The sequence below is a fragment of the Manis javanica genome, chromosome 3, assembly GCF_040802235.1.
Source record: "Manis javanica isolate MJ-LG chromosome 3, MJ_LKY, whole genome shotgun sequence".
Lineage (NCBI taxonomy): Eukaryota > Metazoa > Chordata > Mammalia > Pholidota > Manidae > Manis > Manis javanica.
The window spans coordinates 195,752,203-195,771,298 of NC_133158.1; the positions used below are offsets into that span (position 1 = coordinate 195,752,203).

Consider the following 19,096-nt stretch of genomic DNA (forward strand, 5'->3'; position numbering starts at 1 on the left):
CTTAGGAGTGCTCCCGTCTAGAACAGTCCCTCTAAAATACCCTGTGGAGGTGGTTTGTGGGAAGCAAATACCCTCAACATTTGCATGTCTGGGAATTGTTTAATCCCTCCTTCATATTTAAATGATAATTGTGCTGGATACAGTATCCTTGGTTCAAGGCCCTTCTGTTTCATTGCATTAAATATATCATGCCATTCTCTTCTGGCCTGTAAGTTTTCTGTTGAGAAGTCTGATGATAGCCTGATGAGTTTTCCTTTATAGGTGACCTTTTTCTCTCTAGCTGCCTTTAAAACTCTTTCCTTGTCCTTGATCTTTGCCATTTTAATTATTATGTGTCTTGGTGTTGTCCTCCGTGGGTCCTTTCTGTTGGGAGTTCTGTGTATTTCTGTGGTCTGTTCGATTATTTCCTCCCCCAGTTTGGGGAAGTTTTCAGCAATTATTTCTTCAAAGACACTTTCTATCCCTTTTTCTCTCTCTTCTTCTTCTGGTACCCCTATAATACAGATATTGTTCCTTTTGGATTGGTCACACAGTTCTCTTAATATTGTTTCATTCCTGGAGATCCTTTTATCTCTCTCTGTGTCAGCTTCTATGCGTTCCTGTTCTTTGGTTTCTATTCCATCAATGGCCTCTTGCATCTTATCCATTCTGCTTATAAAGCCTTCCAGAGTTTGTTTCACTTCTGTAATCTCCTTCCTGGCATCTGTAATCTCCCTCTGGATGTCTGTAATCTCCCTCCGGACTTCATCCCTTAGCTCTTGTATATTTCTCTGCATCTCCGTCAGCATGTTTATGATTTTTATTTTGAATTCTTTTTCAGAAAGACTAGTTACGTCTGTCTCCTTCTCTGGTGTTGACTCTGTGATCTTGGTCTGCCTGTAATTTTGCCTTTTCATGGTGATAGAGATAGTTTGCAGAGCTGGTATGAGTGATAGCTGGAAGAACGTCCCTTCTTGTTGGTTTGTGGCCCTCCTCTCCTGGGAGAACAGTGACCTCTAGTGGCTTGTGCTGGGAAGCTGTGCACAGACAGGGTTTCTGCTTCCTGCCTGGCTGCTATGGAGTTTATCTCTGCCGTTGCTTTTGGCGTGGCCTGCCTCAGGCTGCTACTCCGATATGGTGGAGCTGCATTAGAGGGGGAACGGCTGGGAGGCTATTTATCTCCATGAGGGGCCTCTGTGCTCCCTGCTGCCCAGGGAGTTAGAGTGCCCAGAGATCTGCAGATTCTCTGCCGCTTGACTAAGTGTCCCAGGACGCTTCCATCTGGCTGTGTGGTCCCTGTCCCTTTAAGACTTCCAAAAAGCACTCGCTTTTCTTTGTCCCAGGTGCAATGTCTACAGGGACCTGCTCACAGGTGTTACTTTCCTTTTTCCCTAGTTTCCAGCACCCCACACATGCACTATGTCTGCGCTCTGGTGCGGATGGCTGGGGCTGGGTGTTCAGCAGTCCTGGGCTCCCTCTCCTTCCCTGCTCTGACTCCTCTCCTCCCACCGGGAGCTGGTGTGTGGGGCACTCAGGTCCCGCTGGGCCGTGGTTTGTATCTTACCCCCTTCATGGGGCGCTGGGTTCTCACAGGTGTGGATGTGGTCTGGCTGTTGTCCTGTGTCTTCTGGTCTCTCTTTTAGGAAGAGTTTTCTTTGTTGTATTTTCAAAAATATATGTGGTTTTGGGAGGAGATTTCCGCTGCTCTACTCACTCTGCCATCTTGGCTCCCTATTTGAGCACCTTCTCTTTAATTTATTTTGCTGTGTGTACTAATTATCAATGAGCTGGTTTTCGGGGGAGGAGTGACTGCAGCTGGCTGGTCCCTTCTCAGCCACCGGGGTCGTAGGGGGCACTCAGTGCTCGACACTGACCCAGCCCGAGGTGAAGGGGGGACTGTGGGAGGCCAACAGAGGAACCCCCGCATCCAGCTTCCACTGGAAATCAAGAGGATTGTGGAAAAGTACCCTAGAAAATGCCTTTGTTAAAAATGTATTTTCCTCCAACTTTGATAAGTATGGAGATTTGTTATTTTCTAAGTAGGAAAATACACACACCATTAACTGTTAATCACTCTAGCCAGAAGTGGGTCTAGCTCAGCCTGTAGGGGATAAATGTGGTTGGCCAGGGGCCCCTGAAGATGATGATTTATGTTTTATTTTTCATTTTGTAGCTTTATTACAGGCCACTTTCTCTCTCCCCCACCCCAAAATCATTATTCCCAAGCAGGCTGAGTTTTCTGGCCTTCATCCACATCCACTGGTTTCCTCCTACAGCCTGTGTGGCCCCATCCTTCAACAAAATGTCACCTCAAAATTAATTAAGTGGATGTGAGACAGAGCCGTCCCTGGCCTGGCCCTGCAGCTACCGTCAGCAAGGGGCTGTGAGGAGTCACGTCTCCCCCTTTCCCCAACCCAATTGGCCTGCAGTGTGAGTCCGCAAGTAGGGAGGACAGCTGTCTCCGCGGGCCCGGTCTCACACTCTGTTCCGAGGGAGCTGTGCAACCCGGGGGTCTCCACGTACGTCTGCATGCTCTCTAGAGCAGCTGCATTCCCAGATGCCTCGAGGGGGCCCCCTAGACCCACACCCTTGGAACTGCCTGAGCCCACTGCCCTCGGCCCGCTCAGTGCAGCCCAGCACTGGCAGGTGCAGCTGCTGAAATGGCTGACACCTCGCTTCTCTGTCCCTTCTCCCCCACCTCGGACCTGCAGGTGTTGCAGGAACTGTGGAGGAGTCAAGGGAAGACCCCAGCACAGATTGTTTCAGAACGGAAGCTTGAACTGATGCAGGATCGAGAGGCCCTGGAACGGCTCTGCCAGGCCACAATGGAAGGACATCCTCAAGTGGTAATTATCACCCCCGGGGGACGGGGGCTCCCTGTGCAGCCAGAGCGAGGTTCCACCCTCCTAGCCAGCCGAGGGCAGGGCAGCCTGTAGGGCCAGCCCAGGACACTGCCGAGAGCCGCTCACCTGCCTACTCCCTGTTGCAGCTGAGCAGCGGGACCTAAAAATGGCTGGCCCCATCTCATCAGTAATCCCTGCTTTTGTCAGTTTCTAGCTGAAGTCAAGAGATGAAATTAGGTGAATACTGGCAAAATACATTTTCTGTAAGGAAAATCTGCCCCTGCAGTTTAATTTTGTGGAGTTTCAGTTGAAAGGGGTATGAGCAAGCTTACTAGATCCAAGTGTTGGCCTCCCAGGCATGCTCTCACTGGGTTGGCATTTTGAAACTGTTGTGACTAGCCCTGCTTTATCAGGAGACCTCTCTCAGTAGTACACCAGCAGGCATGACTGCAGGGCAGGGGAAAAAGAGAAACACTTTAGGGTCATGTCTTTAGGAGATGGGGAGAAAGGCAGAAAGGAAAATGACTTGTAAATTACAGAAAAAATCCTTGACAGGAGCATAGAGCTGAAAAAACCTAGTCACTTTGTGTTGTGAGCATAGAATAAAACAGAAAGGCTCCAGTGAATAGCATCCCCCCTGCACCCCAAGTCTAATCATACTGTCTAGAGATGCATTTCAGTGGGGGAAAAAATTGCTGGCATCTCTTTTCAGAATCATCCCCAACCACCCATCAGCTTGCCAGGGACACTAGCAGCTCTGCAAAGAGCTCTTGATAGGAAAACGAGCTTGCGCTGGGCTCGCGGTCCCCGCCCTCCGCCGCACAGGGGGTGCCTGATCAAGACACGCTTTCTGGCTCACTCTGAGGCACTGAGTGCAGATACCCACTGATGCTGTTACCACTCAAGATGCTGCAGAGCAGGAGGTCGGGACAGGGGTCCCTGACAGTGCCTGTTTGATAGGAGCCGAGCGTCTCCTGCCCACACAGTGCATCCCCCTGCCTGGATGCTCTGGGAGAGCTGCCATTCTGTGGATCTATTTTCTAATAGACGGACCGTCTAGCAGGGAGTGGGTGGAGGGCGAGGCCATGTACGTCGGTGCCTGCGGCACCCCACCGGAGGGTTCGCGGGTGCCCCACTCCTGGAGATGACTCGTCTTGGAGAGGTCAGGCCCTCACAAGGCTCAGGGCAGCTCCCCGTCCTGGGGTCCCTGGTGCCCGGAGGAGGGCGCCCTCGGCCCTGCGCGCTGGCCTCTCGCTGCAGGCAGTCGCCACAAGGGACTTGTGTGCGTGTCAGTCACAAAGCCGAGTGGCAAACAGCTTGACGAGGCCCTGGACACCTCCTCAGAGGTTCACTCTCCCTTTTCCTTTTCTCTCTAATACTATAAAGGCAAACTGAATTTGTTTCAGTAAATGTAAACCTTAATTTAGGATTTTTAGGTATGAGTATTTTCTCCTCTAAAACAATTTCCAACTTTAAAGGTAATGGATGTGAAGAAGGGAAACCCCAAAGCTATAAATAAGCTGATTGGGTTGGTCCGAAAAGCGACTCTCAGCCGAGCTGACCCAACCGAGGTAAAGGAGATACTGGAGAAGCAGCTGTCACCATGAGACGCTTCCCGCCCGGCCTCAGGGAGACCAACACGCGGGGACAGACCCGCAGCCTGGGGCCCCGACGCCCTGTGCTCAGCGCTGCCGCCGCCCGCTCCCCGGCCCAAGGGGCCAGCAGCGGCCTCACCCATTTGCTGCCTTGGTGTCAAAATGGTCCCCGTAATCCCAAACTAAATGACCCACTTCTAAATACTATTACCATTCTAAAAGAAGTCCTTTAACAAATATTTCTGGGCATGGCCTATGGGCCAGGCAGGCATTGTTCTAAGTGCTGGGATTTGCAGCAATCAAGAGAGTGATGTGGAAGCCGCAGTTAAGCCTAAAAATAGATTGAGATGAAAACGCAGCAAAATAGATGACGCGGCCCAAACAGCACTTGTTCAGGCCCCATGAGTGGGGAAGGACATCAGTCTTCTGTATTAGATTCACTCACCCCCTGAGTAAAAAGTGATGCTGCCTGTTCAGTTCTGGGGATCCCAGAAGGCACGGCCTGAGAACAGTTTTTTTTTACCTGGTAAAAAAGATGACAGACATTTTCAAATAAATTTAATGAATAAAATATATACTGAAATATCACATACAAAATTAACTTACACTTCAAAGATTGTGCAGTTGACAACTTCCCCCACCCCAATCCTCAGATCATAAAAAGGTTTTTAAAAAACTATAATATTAAGTTGATTTGTTTTGCCTGGAAAGAATGATTATAAATTAGTACATCAACTTGACCTTTAACAGTAACTGTGGTGTAGTTAACAGTAGTGGCACACAGGCTGGGCTGCCTTCACACCATTCTCCTGACAGTAACACTAGTTCCTTCACCCGGAAGCGCCCCTTTGTTCACTGTATGCTCCTGTTACCTCTGACTCAGTATGCTCAAAGACCCGTTTTGCAAATGCTGATTTTTAAAAGTACATGTCCAACTGTGACATAAGTAAAAGAACAAAATCCTTGGAGGCCCTGATTATACCAAGTTCACGAGCCTACTTAGACGTGTACAAGCACTTCCACCATGAATGGAGCCCCAGAACACCAGACTGGCCCCCACCAGTACAGCAGTGAGTGGGTCCTGGGTCACAGTGCCTCCCTCCCGAGGTCCCTATGAGCAGCGACAGAGATGTGCCTCTGACTCAGCCAAAACAAGCAGAAAGGAAACCACTTGGGTGGTTTATTTCAGACAAGCATGAAGAGAGGATGTTTCTAAAAAGTACTTTTTAAAAGAGTGACTTAGAGTTTAAGTGAATATGTTACGTCACCCAGATAGCCATGTGCCCCCGATGCATTCTGTTGCCGGACTGAAAACTACTGGGCCCAAGAGTAAAATCTTTTCTCCTTCAACAGAAAAAGAGTCCGTTCTCTCGCCTTGCTCCAAAGGTCTCTGAATTACAAATGGACAAAGGCAGTTTGAGATTAGATCTGGCAGGATCATTATTTTCTAAGAAATAATATGGTTCAGTTTTGTCTTACAAACTCCATTTTCACCAAAAGTCTGACTTCTTGGTCATCAAACTTTATAGAAAGCACTGGAGGATCTTTCCAGACCTTTTCAATCAAGAGCTTACTTACATGGTGATGGGAGGTCGGGGAAGCCTGATGACAGTTCACCAAGACTTGTCAAGTGCAAACTATTACAGGCTGATGGTTTCCAGAGGAAAATACCCTTGTTAAAACACTGGGTCTTTACAATGCCAACCGTCACCCAGCTCTGAGAATTGCCCATGTCTTGAATGCCCACTTCTGAAACATTGAAGATCAGACTGTTATCACTGTTATAAAAGCTAATAAAAAGCACAGCTATCTTACTTGGGACCTGACTAGATATTCAAAAGGTATGTTTACATATATATATATATAAGAGCCTAACAAATTCACAAAGTATGGCTTTGCTCGTCAGTGGGCTTCAAGTACAGTTTTATATTTTTGCATGCATGTGAATATGACCTGGTCTTTGTTTGCTATTCAGGGGGAAATCTCATTAAAATGTATGAGTTGGTGCTATAGGTGAAGCCATTGCCATCTGTTGTCCCACACACACCTGTAGGCTGGGAATGGAATGTGCGGGAAAACTGGCCCTTCCCCAGGCTGGCCTGAATGAGCTCTACCCGGTCAGACCCAAACCATGTGCTTAGTGGCTTCAGGAAGTTGGCTGGCTGGTTCATTATGGTGAAGGGTGGGTATGTCAGCCTCAGCACTCTGCACAGAGTAAGTTATTTAGTAAAAGTTCATTACATTTATAAAACAAAAGTAATGGGCAGCCTTCTGTGAGCCCCTTTGTAAGAGGTGTTGGTGCTGCCAACTACTAAGCTTTAAATTCTGGGTATCTGGGTCTAGGAGGGAGCTTCTTGGCTCTGTCCAGTTTTATGCACCAAGGTGAATCTGTATTCCTATCTTTCAAGCTCTGGATGGCCCAGGAAAACAAACCCTGATCATTATTGACAGCAGGTTAAGGGTGTTTTAGCTGAGCTCCCACCTCTTTCTTGTAATTACTGCTAATCTGGAAAGCGGCTATTAAATTTTTGAATTGGTTGGGTAATTCAATATATAGCTTATGGCCGTGACCCACACAATTTGTATTTTTCATTTCTCTTGAACTAGCTGCATCATTTCAAGGATTCCACATAATGACTATCTGAAAACAAGTCAAAATGAAACACCAGGTCTACCTGAAAGGCCATGTTTTTATACCCATTACCAAAAGCGTATGGAAGTGGCTGCCATGCTTCTTCAGCATATTTTAGACAAATGTTCCGTGGATTATCTGCGACTGGAGCTGACCCTAGGGTGTGGGATGGAAGGCATCTGATGGAAATTCCCTCTTCCAGGGCAAAAAAAAGGAGCCTTGTTATAGGTGGTCCTTTTGCAGACTTGTCCCAATAAAAAGTCAGCTGATATACTAAGAGCACAGACTTGTGCAGTCTCAGCTCCATGAAAGTTATAATCTCCATGGAAAGAGCTTCCATCCCTCTTGTCAGGTTGTGAAATGACACAGTGACCTAAGCTTCCCCAAAGAGGCCTGAAGTACACAGAGCTCATGCCAGCAGGGTCCACTGGTGTCTTGTTACTTGTGTGGGTGACAGCGAGTGAGTTTACTCACATGCTGTTAAGACAGGAACAAAACTCACAATGACATGACAGGATGGAAGGGTCAGTCCCAAAATCATCATCGATTTTGGATTCTAAGCACAGAGGCCAAAGGACTGAAGGCACCCCCACCACCTCATCCCTGTCCCTCCCACCAGAAATCTTTCACTAAAGCCCTGGTTATCCAGTTAATGAGCTGCCAGGATAATCTGTCCTCCAAAACAAGTCATGGCCTAATAAATGCCTGAACATAGGATTTACTGAGGCAAAATTATCCCTAAAACAATTCTTACATCTTCTGGGAGTTTTTTCTAATGCATTAAGTTTATGATGGTCATTCAAAAAGGAAAAAAAAGTTATCTCCATTGTCTTAAAATGTTTTCTCAATGAAGGGATTTAAGAAGAGTGTAAACTTGACAGTGTTCTGTTTTAAGCTGTTATTTGATGGAAAATCAGTTGTGTGATTTACAGACTGATCCCTGAAGCGAGAAGGGGCCTGCGAGTATCTTCTTAATGACTTAATGCTGATGCGGCCTCAGCTGCTAGAGGGCTGGCTGCCTCCAGGAAAAGCCCACTCTGCAGAGCTGGCCAAGAGGCCCAGCGGACCACAAATCACACTGGCCTGGGCCAGGGACTTGAAGTAGCACGTGCAGTAATCGCTGTCCTGCAATAAAGTATTTCATAAAAACTACAAGTGTGACAGCCATTTCAGTAAATACAGGGCTAGCAGTTAACAATTACAATGAACTGCCCTTAAATGAGAATTGGAGTGAGCATCTGCTGCAGATACTTAACATCACACCAGTGACACATCCCACCCCTGTTGGGGCAGCACTTCCCTCATGAAAGCAACTGATCCAGATGCAGGATGGGCAGCCCACCCATAACCCCCAAGCTCCACACAGATCTGGAAACCAGTCCATGGGACCGCTGCACCAGGCTGATTCAGAGACGCCAAAACTACGTTCAACTCTGACCACCCCTGGCTGCCCAAACTAGACAGGCGTCCAATATTCTTGCATCCTGCTTCTAGATTCTATTCCTAAGAAGATGCTCTTGCCCCCTGATGCCTTGATTGAAAGCCAACTGTATGTGAGGTAAATAAAAGCCACCTGGTGAGGGAGAGGTCCTGCTGAGGACCCATAAGAGAACCGAACGTGTCCTGCCTCCCGTGACAGAGGCAGCATTCCCAGCCCTGGCACAGCTGAGTGCTTTCCAAAGTAATACTAAGGAACATGGGCGCAATTTCATAATTGCTCTAAATCCCGGGAAAAGGAAGTATCTGTTGATAAAGCCACATCTCTAATTGGTTACTCCAGCATCTCTATTTTGTGGCTGGGAAATTGCAGTTTACCTCATGAAACTATATTTTAGGCTAAAGTTAACCTGGAATCTCTTCTTAAATTTTTAAAAACATTGACTTGACCATTTCTGAAAATCAATTTTAAATATCCCAGTGCTCTCACGTACTTTAAACCACAAAATTCACTCCATCTAGAACTTTACCTCAGACCCTGAATTATGAATTGCGGTTAATGCTGTGATGTCTCCCAGGAACCCCTGACTCACCTTCACTGCCCAGGATCTTAAGGCTAGACACAGGGATGCCAACTTCGAGGGTGGCATCAACAGGTTTGTGTCCCCTCTACCTTTGGCCAAGCAGCACGGCAAGTGTGAGAGCCTGTCACGTGGAAAAGTATCCACGCTTTTGGACCACATTTTACAGTCGCCAATTACCTTTAAAATTTCTCCCCCAAAACTCATTACCACAGAGATATTTCTAAGGACCTCACTGTTACTTTATGACCAGAATATTCTACTTCATTACCATGATCATTGCCCACCAAGCAGCTCCCAGTGTCAGCCACCTTCTTACAGTACCTTCATATCTGCCTCAACGATCCTCAGTCTTCCAAAGCCCTCAGGATTGGCCTTCTGTGTACAGCCTCGGGTTTCTGCTTCACTTCTGTTGGCGCACACCATTCCCTCAACCAGCCTTACCTAACACACCTGGCTGTTTCTCCTGACCATGTGGGCTTTCTGGTTCTCCATAATGTATTTCCAGGTCAGTTTTCTGACTTCACTTTGAAAAACTCTGGACACAATACTCTGGAGGAGGGCTGCAGTGGATTCAGAAATGCAAACCAGTTGCTAATTGCAAACAGAGAGGGTTATGTGCATTTGCTGCCAGTACGCCACCATGGGGATTAATTTTCCTGCCACTCACCCCAGACAATGGTCATCTCCTTTGAAGTCTACTCTAGTTCCTATTGAAAAAATAATACTAAGAGGCACTAAATCAGTCTCCCCAAGGGCACCTGCCACAAGGGCTCTGTGGTCTGCAGGAAAGCAGTACAGACTCGAGAAGACCTGACATCAGCACCAGAGAATGAAGAGTAGTTCACATCAAAGCAGAGTGCTAGAGAATAGTTTCCAGACATGACTTTAGATTTCATATATATCTGCTAAGCCTTAAGATAAATATTTGTGCAAAACAAAGATAAAAAGGACAGCTTAAATTCCATCTTTCTGTTCCTCCATTACTTGACCTTAAGCCACCTTCTTTTCCAGTAGACTTGTGGGTTGTGCAAACTGAAGTAGGTGTCAGAAAGCCAAGAGCAGGCCAGTCTGCTGGGCCTCACACGTGCTGGCTGTTCTACCACCACTGGGCAAACCATTTTTCAAGTCAGGCGAATTTGAAGTCAGAATTGTACAACAAATGGGTACCTTCGGTTTCTTGCTCAGAACTGGAAACACCGCGAGGCTGGCTCCTGCGAGCTGCCCAGCCCAGGCCCGATCTTCTGGGGTCTCCATTCCATGGGCTGGCTTGCTGTCTGTCTCAGTACAAAGCTTCTCCAAGCTCCCCGCAACAGACAAGGGCAGCCTCTGCTCAGCAGGGTCTGCAACGTGGTTCTTTCCCTCCACTCTCCTGTAGTGGAGGCCTGATTAAAACCAAACCAGTTCTCCTAAGAAAGCACAACCACCAGACCTGTGGCTGCCCAGGGCTCAGCAATCCTGCCCATGAAGAGAACAGTGAGCTCCAATGTCCCTCCAAACGGGGAAGCTCATCCTTGTTACAGACTCCTCACCTGCCCAAGAAGAGGGCTGTGGAATCAGATATCCATAAATATCAGCTGTTCATGGTCTCATTTTTAGCTCACAGTTATTTTATGTTTCCCCCTCTTGGTAATGGTTTAAGAAAAACTGGCTCTAAGTATAATTATGCCTCTTGGAGCAGGCTGGAAAGCAGCAGAGAGGCACTAATACATCACGTTGGGGCCTTCTAATGAACCCCATTACTCAGAAGGCAGCATTTCTGTGTGGAGTGAGTCACCAGCAGGTACTTGGCAGTGCAGGGCTCCCTGCGATGCATTTGCATTTACATCCCAGTTCCCACACTGGCTGTACAGTTCCTACTTCTCTACAACGTGCAACATATTAGAAAACGCAGAGAATTTAAAATAATAACTAATAATTTTACAGGTTGCATTTAGTTTACCTTTATCCTTTCCCCTACTCCACATTCCCATCCTCAAAAAAAACCCATTGTGACAGAGCTTCACAAATTAATCTGTTTTCCATAAAACACTTTAAAAAATAATGATGGTTGTCTTCTTACATAGGTATATGAGGCCACACTTCCATCTGATCAAACTCCTAAAAACCAAAGCAGCAGTTTGCATAGGTATGTTTCATTTTGTGCAAATCTGACTAAATTAAGGCTATTTTCAGTGCCTAGGTAGTGATAAAGTGATTAAAGAAAAGCTCTCAAGCAACAAAATGTCTCTGCATCCCATATTCTCTCCAGCTACACGTGACATCCTAGGCAGAGAGCTGAGACCAGTGGATCTGTCTGCACCGCAAGGCAAGACATGGGTGGAATACAAGTCTTGGAAATAAAAGGCAGAGGGACACATGGTGTGTGCTTGTGTGATGGAGGGAAGAGGGGCTTTATTCTTCTCTTTTATAAAATGGAGAAGGTGATGGGGGCAGATGCACATTCATGTGCTGTTGAAAAGCCAGCCTCCTGATCTGGGGTACGGCCAGAACTCACCGACCCTGGTATTCGCTTAGCGTGATCTAAGCTGCAGGACGAGTGAGTCAAAGGGATGGGAGAACCACCACCAAAAAGCCTGAGGAAGAAAAACTGAGCAAAGAAAACCTGCCCAAGGAGCAACCCGCATGTGACTCACACTCCATGCAGCATCAGGCGGGAAGACCCGGCTCAAGAGGGGGTCATACAGCAGCTCCCCTCCCCGCCAATCAAGTATTGTCAGGAAATATCAAAGTAGGAATTTTTGTAAGCAGCTTTGCATTGAACATTCAATCAAGACACTAAAACCTTAAAAAACAAGAACCTCTATTTAAAAAAAAAAAAGCTAGCAACAGGAGTCCTCAAAGTCACCCAGGATCTTGCAGCACAGAATAGAGTGTTCCTGGGCCAAGGCGGCCAGCTCCTTCAGGAACTCCGGGAAGAGGGCGGCGGCCAGCATGGCGTTCCTCACTGGCAGGGGCAGGCTCGGCGGCGGCTCGGCCACCGTGGCTCTGTGTGTCAGGAAGGGCTGAGGCACTCTTGGGGGGCCATCCAAAAGGCTCTGGCCACTTCCGGTCCTGGAAGCATCCTGATTGGGATCTGAAACCAGAAAGATGACGGTCACGGTGGCCCTCCGGGACCCTCTGTGTCCACCTCTTAAGTGCAGTGTGGGTGTGAGGAGGGGGGCCAGTGGGGGGGGCCTGGTGTGGGGGTCGGTTCCTGCAACTGACTCACATCTGAAGACAGCCCTCGAGCACACACCTTACTCCGCTCCACGGCACACACGGCCTCCACCATGGGGCCTGTGATAAGAGAGTTTCGTCCCAAATCCTGTATAGGGAACCTCATCCCAAATCCTGCACAGGGCTATCGAAACCCTCCACGCCCAGAACACAGGGAGCAAATGAAAAAGTATCTCCTGTCGTTGCACCTACCATGTAAAGCCCCAGCTCACATGATGGTTGTTTAGGGATGTCCAGAGGCTCCGCCTGCTCCCCCAGCCTCCTGGTGCTGGGTGACCACCCTGCCTTCACCAGAGATGCCCTGACCACACAGCCCAGCTGCAGCAGGCAGGCGGGGGGCACTGACGCCCTCCACACCCTCTGCGCTCACACTCCAGCCTAGGGCCTCCTTCCAGCTGGGGCCTCCAGCCTTTTGAGGTCAACAGAATGGAAGAGGCCTCTTCAAGATTGGAAATAATGGAGAAGAAGCTGGGTGCTGGTAAGACAACGGAACTTCCCGCAACTGTGGGCATTAGTGGGAGAGAGTAGCTGCGAGACTCCATTTAATGAAGGTTCCAGGGGCCTCAATCTCAGTTTCTGTAACACAGTCTAATAAGATGATGTGAGCCCAAACCTTAACATATTCAACTGATTTGTATTTCACACCAAATCTGTTTTATTAATTAAAATGGTTCAACTTTCCTGCCTCATTATTTCCTGAGCATCTCCATCCTCCATATATTTTAATAGGAATTACTGATGCCTTTTTCTGCCCCCTACTCAAACAGTCTCATTGCTCCTTATAAATCATTATTTTCAAGCTCTTCATTATTTTGGCTGCTTTTTAGACTCCAGTCCCATTTCTCAACACCCCTCTCAGAGTGGCGCTTAACGACAGTACTAAAAATTCTTGACATTTATAGTACTTTCCACATCTTAGTACTACAGTCTTTAGTGTGAAAAAAAAAGTCCTCTGCTTTACTGCTTTAAATATCCTTTTAGATTAAATCTTACCACAGTTGGTGCCATAAAGAACTGGGGAAAAGCTGTTCAGAATCTGTGTGCTGCTGCCTTTCACCAGAAACTCACAACACTTCCTGACAACAGAGTGAGGACGAGGGGTAACAGCCCGGAGCTAGGCCGCTGGCCTGGGAGACTGCCCCTCAGTAGCCCACCCTGGCCTCCGGCCCACAGCTCTCCAAAGGGCCCCGCAGAGCTCTCCAGGGAAGTGGGACTTGCGTGGGCACTAAGCCCAGACCAAGGCCTGCACTGCTCACACCGGCTCCCCGGCCTGGAATTCCCTTCCCGAGTACCTCTGCACACCTGCATTTTACTAGCCATAAGCGGCACCTGTTTGGTTAAGAACACAGACTGCCACTTACTGGCCAAGTGACATCAGACAAATTGCTATTGCTCCTGCCCTTGAATGTCCTCATCTGTCAAAGGCACCTAGAGTCATAAGGACTGAGTCAGCACACATGATGTACCCGGGGGCCCCCTGGGGTCAGACATCCCAGCATTGTCAGGCTGGCTGCCCCTGACTTCACGGAGTGCTTCCTGTTCCTGCCCCGGAAGGAACTGCTCTTCAGTCTCCCGCCCCATTTTATTTACCAGCCGAGGCCTGAACTGCCCTTCAGCCTTGTGGGGTGGTGACGTTTTTTCTCCTCTACTAGACTTTGAGATTTCTGAGGCCCAGCTCCTATACAATGTGTCCTTCTCGGCCCCACCACTCTCCTTACTCATGGCAGAAGTTAATAAACCTTTGCTGGATGAATGAGGGAAGAAACTAACCACCATCAGGTCTCCCTACACCTGGTCCCCCTGGAGCTGGTTCATATATTCCTCATCTCTATCTTTCTCTTCCAAATTCACTCTTCTTCTACCCAAAAAGGGTTTTGATGGCTCATTTATCCAATTTGATCGATGAATTCTAAGTGTTAACATTGCTAAGGCTCATTTACCCTGCTGGAATCCAAGAAGCAAAACTGTCTTCACTACTGAAAGCCAGAGTGCACCTGGGGGGCAGGGGACCCGGGGACCCGCAGGGACATCCTGCAGCAGCTCTGTCCCCTCGGCATGGCACTGGCCCTTCAGTGGGTCACAAGCACCGCCGACTCTCAACTCAAAGCCGAGGAGAACCGAGTCGTGGCCCCTGCGTGGCAACAATTTATCATATAATGTCTGCTTCTTTTTCTGTAAAATGGGATAATACCTACCTGACCTCCCAGAACTAGAGATCAGAGTGAAAGGACTCAGACATGAGTAAACACAAGCATATACAACCTTTGTGGTTCAGGAAGTATTTGAGGGGAAAATGAAAAGCCTGGCAAATGGCTGAGCCCAGAGACTAAGAGTCTCAAGAATAACAGTGTGACAGCTGGCACAGGGAAGTGCCCCCAGCCTGGAGTGGCGGTCACATGGACTGGAGCTCCTTTTGAAGCACTAGTGTGGAGGCTTGTTCTTTACCAGGGCCTGCCTGATGGAGTGGCCCTGGCTGTAGGTGCCGGAGTTATGCCATTATTAAGGGCTCTGCGAGCCCACGCGAGCACCTGAAGAAAAAGGTAGGGAGGGAGGAAGTATAAGGAAATGTCAGGGTCACCCATGGTTTCTGAAATGTTGCTCTGAGTTGAGTCTGAAAAGCTACAATAGAGAGTTTTCAAGACTAACAGCAGAAGACTTCAGAAGTTAGGAGAGAAATCCGTTACTCCTCTCCCCATCAGCAGTGTTACACAAAGTGCACAGTACACAGACAAACCCCAATATCTGGCCTCTTCCCAAAACTCTCAATTAAGCTACCAGATTCAGCTCATTTATGGACAATCACATCACACTCAGTGCTTCAGTTGTCAGCTTAGTAGAAGAGGATAGACACCTTTCTCATTCTGTGAGTTTAGAGATTTAAAGTTGAGAGGAGGGTCTCAATTTGCTAGCCTAAAAGAAGTTAGAAAGTTAATCTGAAAAATTTCATTAAAAGGATTTCTTCTATGCCAAGAGAAGCTTCCTACCAGTCAAAATCCCCTCAGTGTCACAAGCCTTAGAAAGCATCACCCACAGCTGACCAACTCGACAGCTGTGTTCAGCAGGACCAACTCCCCTGACATGTACCTGGCAGCCAGGGACATCAGGTGGCCTGAAGCCAGGACGATGCACACAGATGAGGGCCCCCTGCCACTCCCCACCCCATCATCCCCCGCCTGGAACATCTGTGTCAAGGTTCAATGTCCTGTTGTCAAGGAAAGCCAAGGAAGCCGGTAAGTGTGTGCCCCGTGGCTCCATGAACCTGGCGGGCAGCCTCAGGCACCTGAGCTCCAGGATCCTGGCTCCACCCCAGGCCTCGAATTTCAGTTCCTTATATGAAAATGAAGCCAGCTGTACCTTCTTGCCCATTTCACAGTCCTGTTTGAAAATAAAAACTGACTGCCTGGGAAAGCACTTTACAAATTGTAAAATACAAAGACCAAGCCTGGAAGGTAATATCAAGGGACTCAATCCAATCCACCTTCTGTTGAGTAGATTGCAAAAATGGCCACAATCCTTTGCAGCTCTTCCCATCAACGGGGAGGTTTTGCTCCTTTCCGGAACCTGGGCTGAGCCCATGACTTGCTCTGGCCAACAGAATGCAGGACTGGCCTTGTGTGAGTCCTGAGACACACCCTAAAAGAGTTTGTACCCTCCTGCTGTCACTCCTGCAACCCTACAGCCATGATGTTGAGAAGCCAGGGCTAACCTGCTGGTTGGTGAGACACATAGACCCCCACCACCACACATCACCCCAGGTCACCACGCAGACTCTGAGCACTCATAAGTGGCTTGTTTTAAGCCACTGTTTTTGCAGTGGCTTGTTATGTACAAAAGCTGACTGACACACTTCCTCTCACAGGGTGACTTACAGCGGCAGGGGGAACACAGCAGAGACTGTCCATGCAGCAGGAAAGGCCGTGAGGGGCCTGCAGCCCACCTTCCCGCAGAGATGCAGGCTCCTTTCCCTCTGAGTGGTCTTCCCCGCTCTCCAGGGCCAAAGCCTAAAGCCTGCCCCCTCATTTCACCAGGGCACAGGCCTCCGTTTCTTTCAAACTCTGCCTCGTAGAAGCCTAAGGGCTCTCATGTCAGAGTCCTACAGCCAGAAAGGACTTGAGAGATGGAGAATAAACCCTTCACTTGAGAGTGAAGGACGGAGGCCAGCAAGGCAGTGACCAGGTCAAAGACCTGCACAGAGGCAAGGTCAGGCCTTCGGAGTTCCAGGGTCCTCCCGGCTTCCTGCATAAGGCCTAACGATCGCCCTGGGTTACACTGCTGCCTCTCACTCCCAGCCTCATTTCTGATCACATGCCCTTAGCCCAGGACTGAGCGCCTGCCCTCCACTGTTCACCTGTCCTGAGGCGCCTGCCTTGTCTGTGTGGAGGGAAGCAGCAGCCAGGGCAGTACTGGGCACCTCCTGCTTGGCCCTCACCACGGCCCACGTCACAGCATGGAAGACAACTGGCCGCCCAACCCATCCAACCTGAGCTCAGATGAGGCGAAGCAGTGGCGCCCCACAGGCCGGCCCGCCAGCAGGCCCGTTCTCACCGCCCTGCCCAGCTCGCCCCCTACCATTAACACCTCTAGAGTGACGAAAGGCTCTCTCAGCAGTGTGAAGCCAAGCATAAGCACCACTTCTCCTGGCCCAAAGGAACAGTTTCTACCTTCTAGAGCCCTAAAGCACATTTATTTAGGGCCGGAGAGTCTCTGAAACCTAATAAAGAGAAGAGATGGGTGCCCTCCTCAGGGTAGGGCTGGCCAGAAGCGGCTCTGGGCGTGCACACAGTGCCTCTTTCTGCCCTGTATGTGCGAGTTATTTATTCTGGCCTGGTGACAAAGTCCATGTCACGCCTTCCTCAACCAGTCTCTATGCCCTGCTACACCCTCCCAACGGGCTACAGGCCAGCACAGGGAACTGGGCCAACCTCTCATTAGGTTTACTAATGCTATGGTAAGGCTCCTCCCAAAATATATTTAGATGCTTTAAGGCCCAGGAGCTGGTGGAGCATCAGTGACCCTAAATCAGGAGACTGGGGCAGTGGAGGAGGGGTTGAAGGCGCAGGGGAGAAAGCTGGCTAACCTTTGGTTAGGGATTCAGGAGTCAGGTCAGACATGTCCACTCGGAAGAGCAGGTATTGCTGGGCCTGTATGAGGAGGCCTGGGAAGTCTCGCTCCACAGAAGCAAACTGTTCGATCTTGTTTTTCACAGATGCAAGGACCTACCAAAAACAAGATTAAGGATGCAGAATCTTCACAGCCGAATCCCACCGTCAGTTACCAGTGTATCTTGCAGGTATACCCTCATTGCAGGAACTTTGAGGATAATAGGCATTTGCTCATTTTTAATTGCCCAGGGGGTCTTGGTAGGGCACCCCTGCAACATCTGACTAAATGAAGCTATGCAGTTTGTCTAGAATACACAACCAGCGTAATAGGACAGGGAAAGAGAGCAAATAAATTAGAACAAAGGGATTTTGAAAAAAAATATATATATATCAAGGGAAAGGAGAGAAGGACCATGCTCATTAGCACCCATGAAATCAACAAGCACAGATGTGGTCTCAGCTGACATACCTGATAGAGAGAGCGGACGCTCGGCTGGAAGACCATGTTGGTGTTGAGCAGAAAGGAGCGCAGGAGAGGCTGGGGGTAGCTGGCTAGCTGGGTAATGATCCCAATAAGCAGCAAATTCACATGCAAAGAATTCTCCAGCATGTTCTCCAGCTTCGACAGGACCACACTGACAAATGGACCTGCACGGAGAGAACACAAGGCCTCAGGGCGGGTTGGACACAGGGGACAGCTTTCCTCGACAACAAAGAGCCACAGCTCCCAAACCTCAGGCCCACTGGGTGCAGACTGAACACAGACACAGCAGATAGAGCCAGGTCTCCTCCTGTCTCAAACCAGAACATAGAACAAATTACCCCCACAGAAAGGAAACAGAAAAATACGCATGGGAGCTAATTTCTGACTCTATGAACAATTTTGATACTTGGAAAATTATCATATACCTTGAAAAATATCAGATGACAAATTTAATTTTAAAAATCAAAATGCACCTTTCTATACTGATTCTGTATTTCTCGGAGCTGCCAAATCTCAAAACCGTGACATCCGTCATCTCATGATGCAATGATGCCAACATTAGAAGCCATGAAAAGTTTTAGTAACAAAAAACCTTTTTGTTATACCAAACACATACAAACTGTTTACCAAAACAACACTGTAAACAGGGACTGTCTATCCCCAACAAGGGCCAGGAGAGAGATTCATTCTTGTCCAATGCCACAATGTGGAAGAACCAGAGGAAGAGAAAGATGGGGTGACTGGGGCCTGGGCTGTAACTCTAGTGGCCCTGGGCAACTTAGAAGCACACTTTAACTTTCAGGGGAGGTGGAGGGAACTCAAGTTGAGGAGATACAGTTTGGCATGTCATAGGTTCCTTACGAAAGAGAATCCATGACTACAAAAGTAGTTCATTTAAAAAATTAGGCAAAAAGGAGCTCTGACTAATTTGAATCCCTAGGAAATTAATATGCGTCATGTCTGAGTTCATCAAAGACAGGGAAAATCAAGAAAATAAATCTGGCATTAATAAAACTACTTGAAGATGTTTTCCATTTTTACCATAAAAGTGGTCCATTAAACAAAATGAATGAGAATTTTGTTTTTCCCCCAGTGGGGCTATTGATGATGCCACTAAACTGTGGCATATTTATAACAAAAGCACATAACCCTTGATGAATAAACGTGCCTTATGAAGACTTCACTGACATTAAAATGAGTTTAACAGAAACGTACTTCATCACA

The 19,096-nt window shown here is 48.2% G+C and overlaps 2 protein-coding genes across 18 annotated transcripts in view; one reads left to right on the plus strand and one right to left on the minus strand.

Moving 5' to 3' along the window:
• Positions 1 to 19,096, plus strand: part of GATB (glutamyl-tRNA amidotransferase subunit B) — a 122,342-nt gene that overhangs the window by 90,563 nt on the left and 12,683 nt on the right. For 2 of the 10 annotated variants that reach the window (XR_001855324.3, XM_036998593.2), the window contains 2 exons: positions 2,691 to 2,825; positions 17,493 to 17,576. Coding sequence is in view for 5 of the 10 variants with exons in the window: in XM_036998593.2 (XP_036854488.1) it covers positions 2,691 to 2,825; positions 17,493 to 17,576 (219 nt within the window). In the remaining 5 variants the exon portion in view is untranslated. Of the gene's footprint in view, positions 1 to 2,690; positions 2,826 to 3,534; positions 4,093 to 4,300; positions 5,394 to 11,242; positions 11,380 to 17,492; positions 17,827 to 19,096 lie in introns of those variants that run through there. The other 8 variants (XR_012129615.1, XM_073232586.1, XR_001855177.3 and 5 more) reach the window with 7 other exon arrangements.
• The window catches only part of FHIP1A (FHF complex subunit HOOK interacting protein 1A), a 252,114-nt gene continuing 244,867 nt past the window's right edge, over positions 11,850 to 19,096 (minus strand). For all 8 annotated transcript variants that reach the window (XM_073232581.1, XM_036998555.2, XM_073232580.1 and 5 more), the window contains 3 exons: positions 17,858 to 18,036; positions 17,364 to 17,502; positions 11,850 to 12,143 (listed from right to left, as the gene is read on the minus strand). In XM_073232581.1, the coding sequence (XP_073088682.1) occupies positions 11,890 to 12,143; positions 17,364 to 17,502; positions 17,858 to 18,036 (572 nt within the window). In that variant the 3' untranslated portion in view covers positions 11,850 to 11,889. The remainder of the gene's footprint in view (positions 12,144 to 17,363; positions 17,503 to 17,857; positions 18,037 to 19,096) is intronic.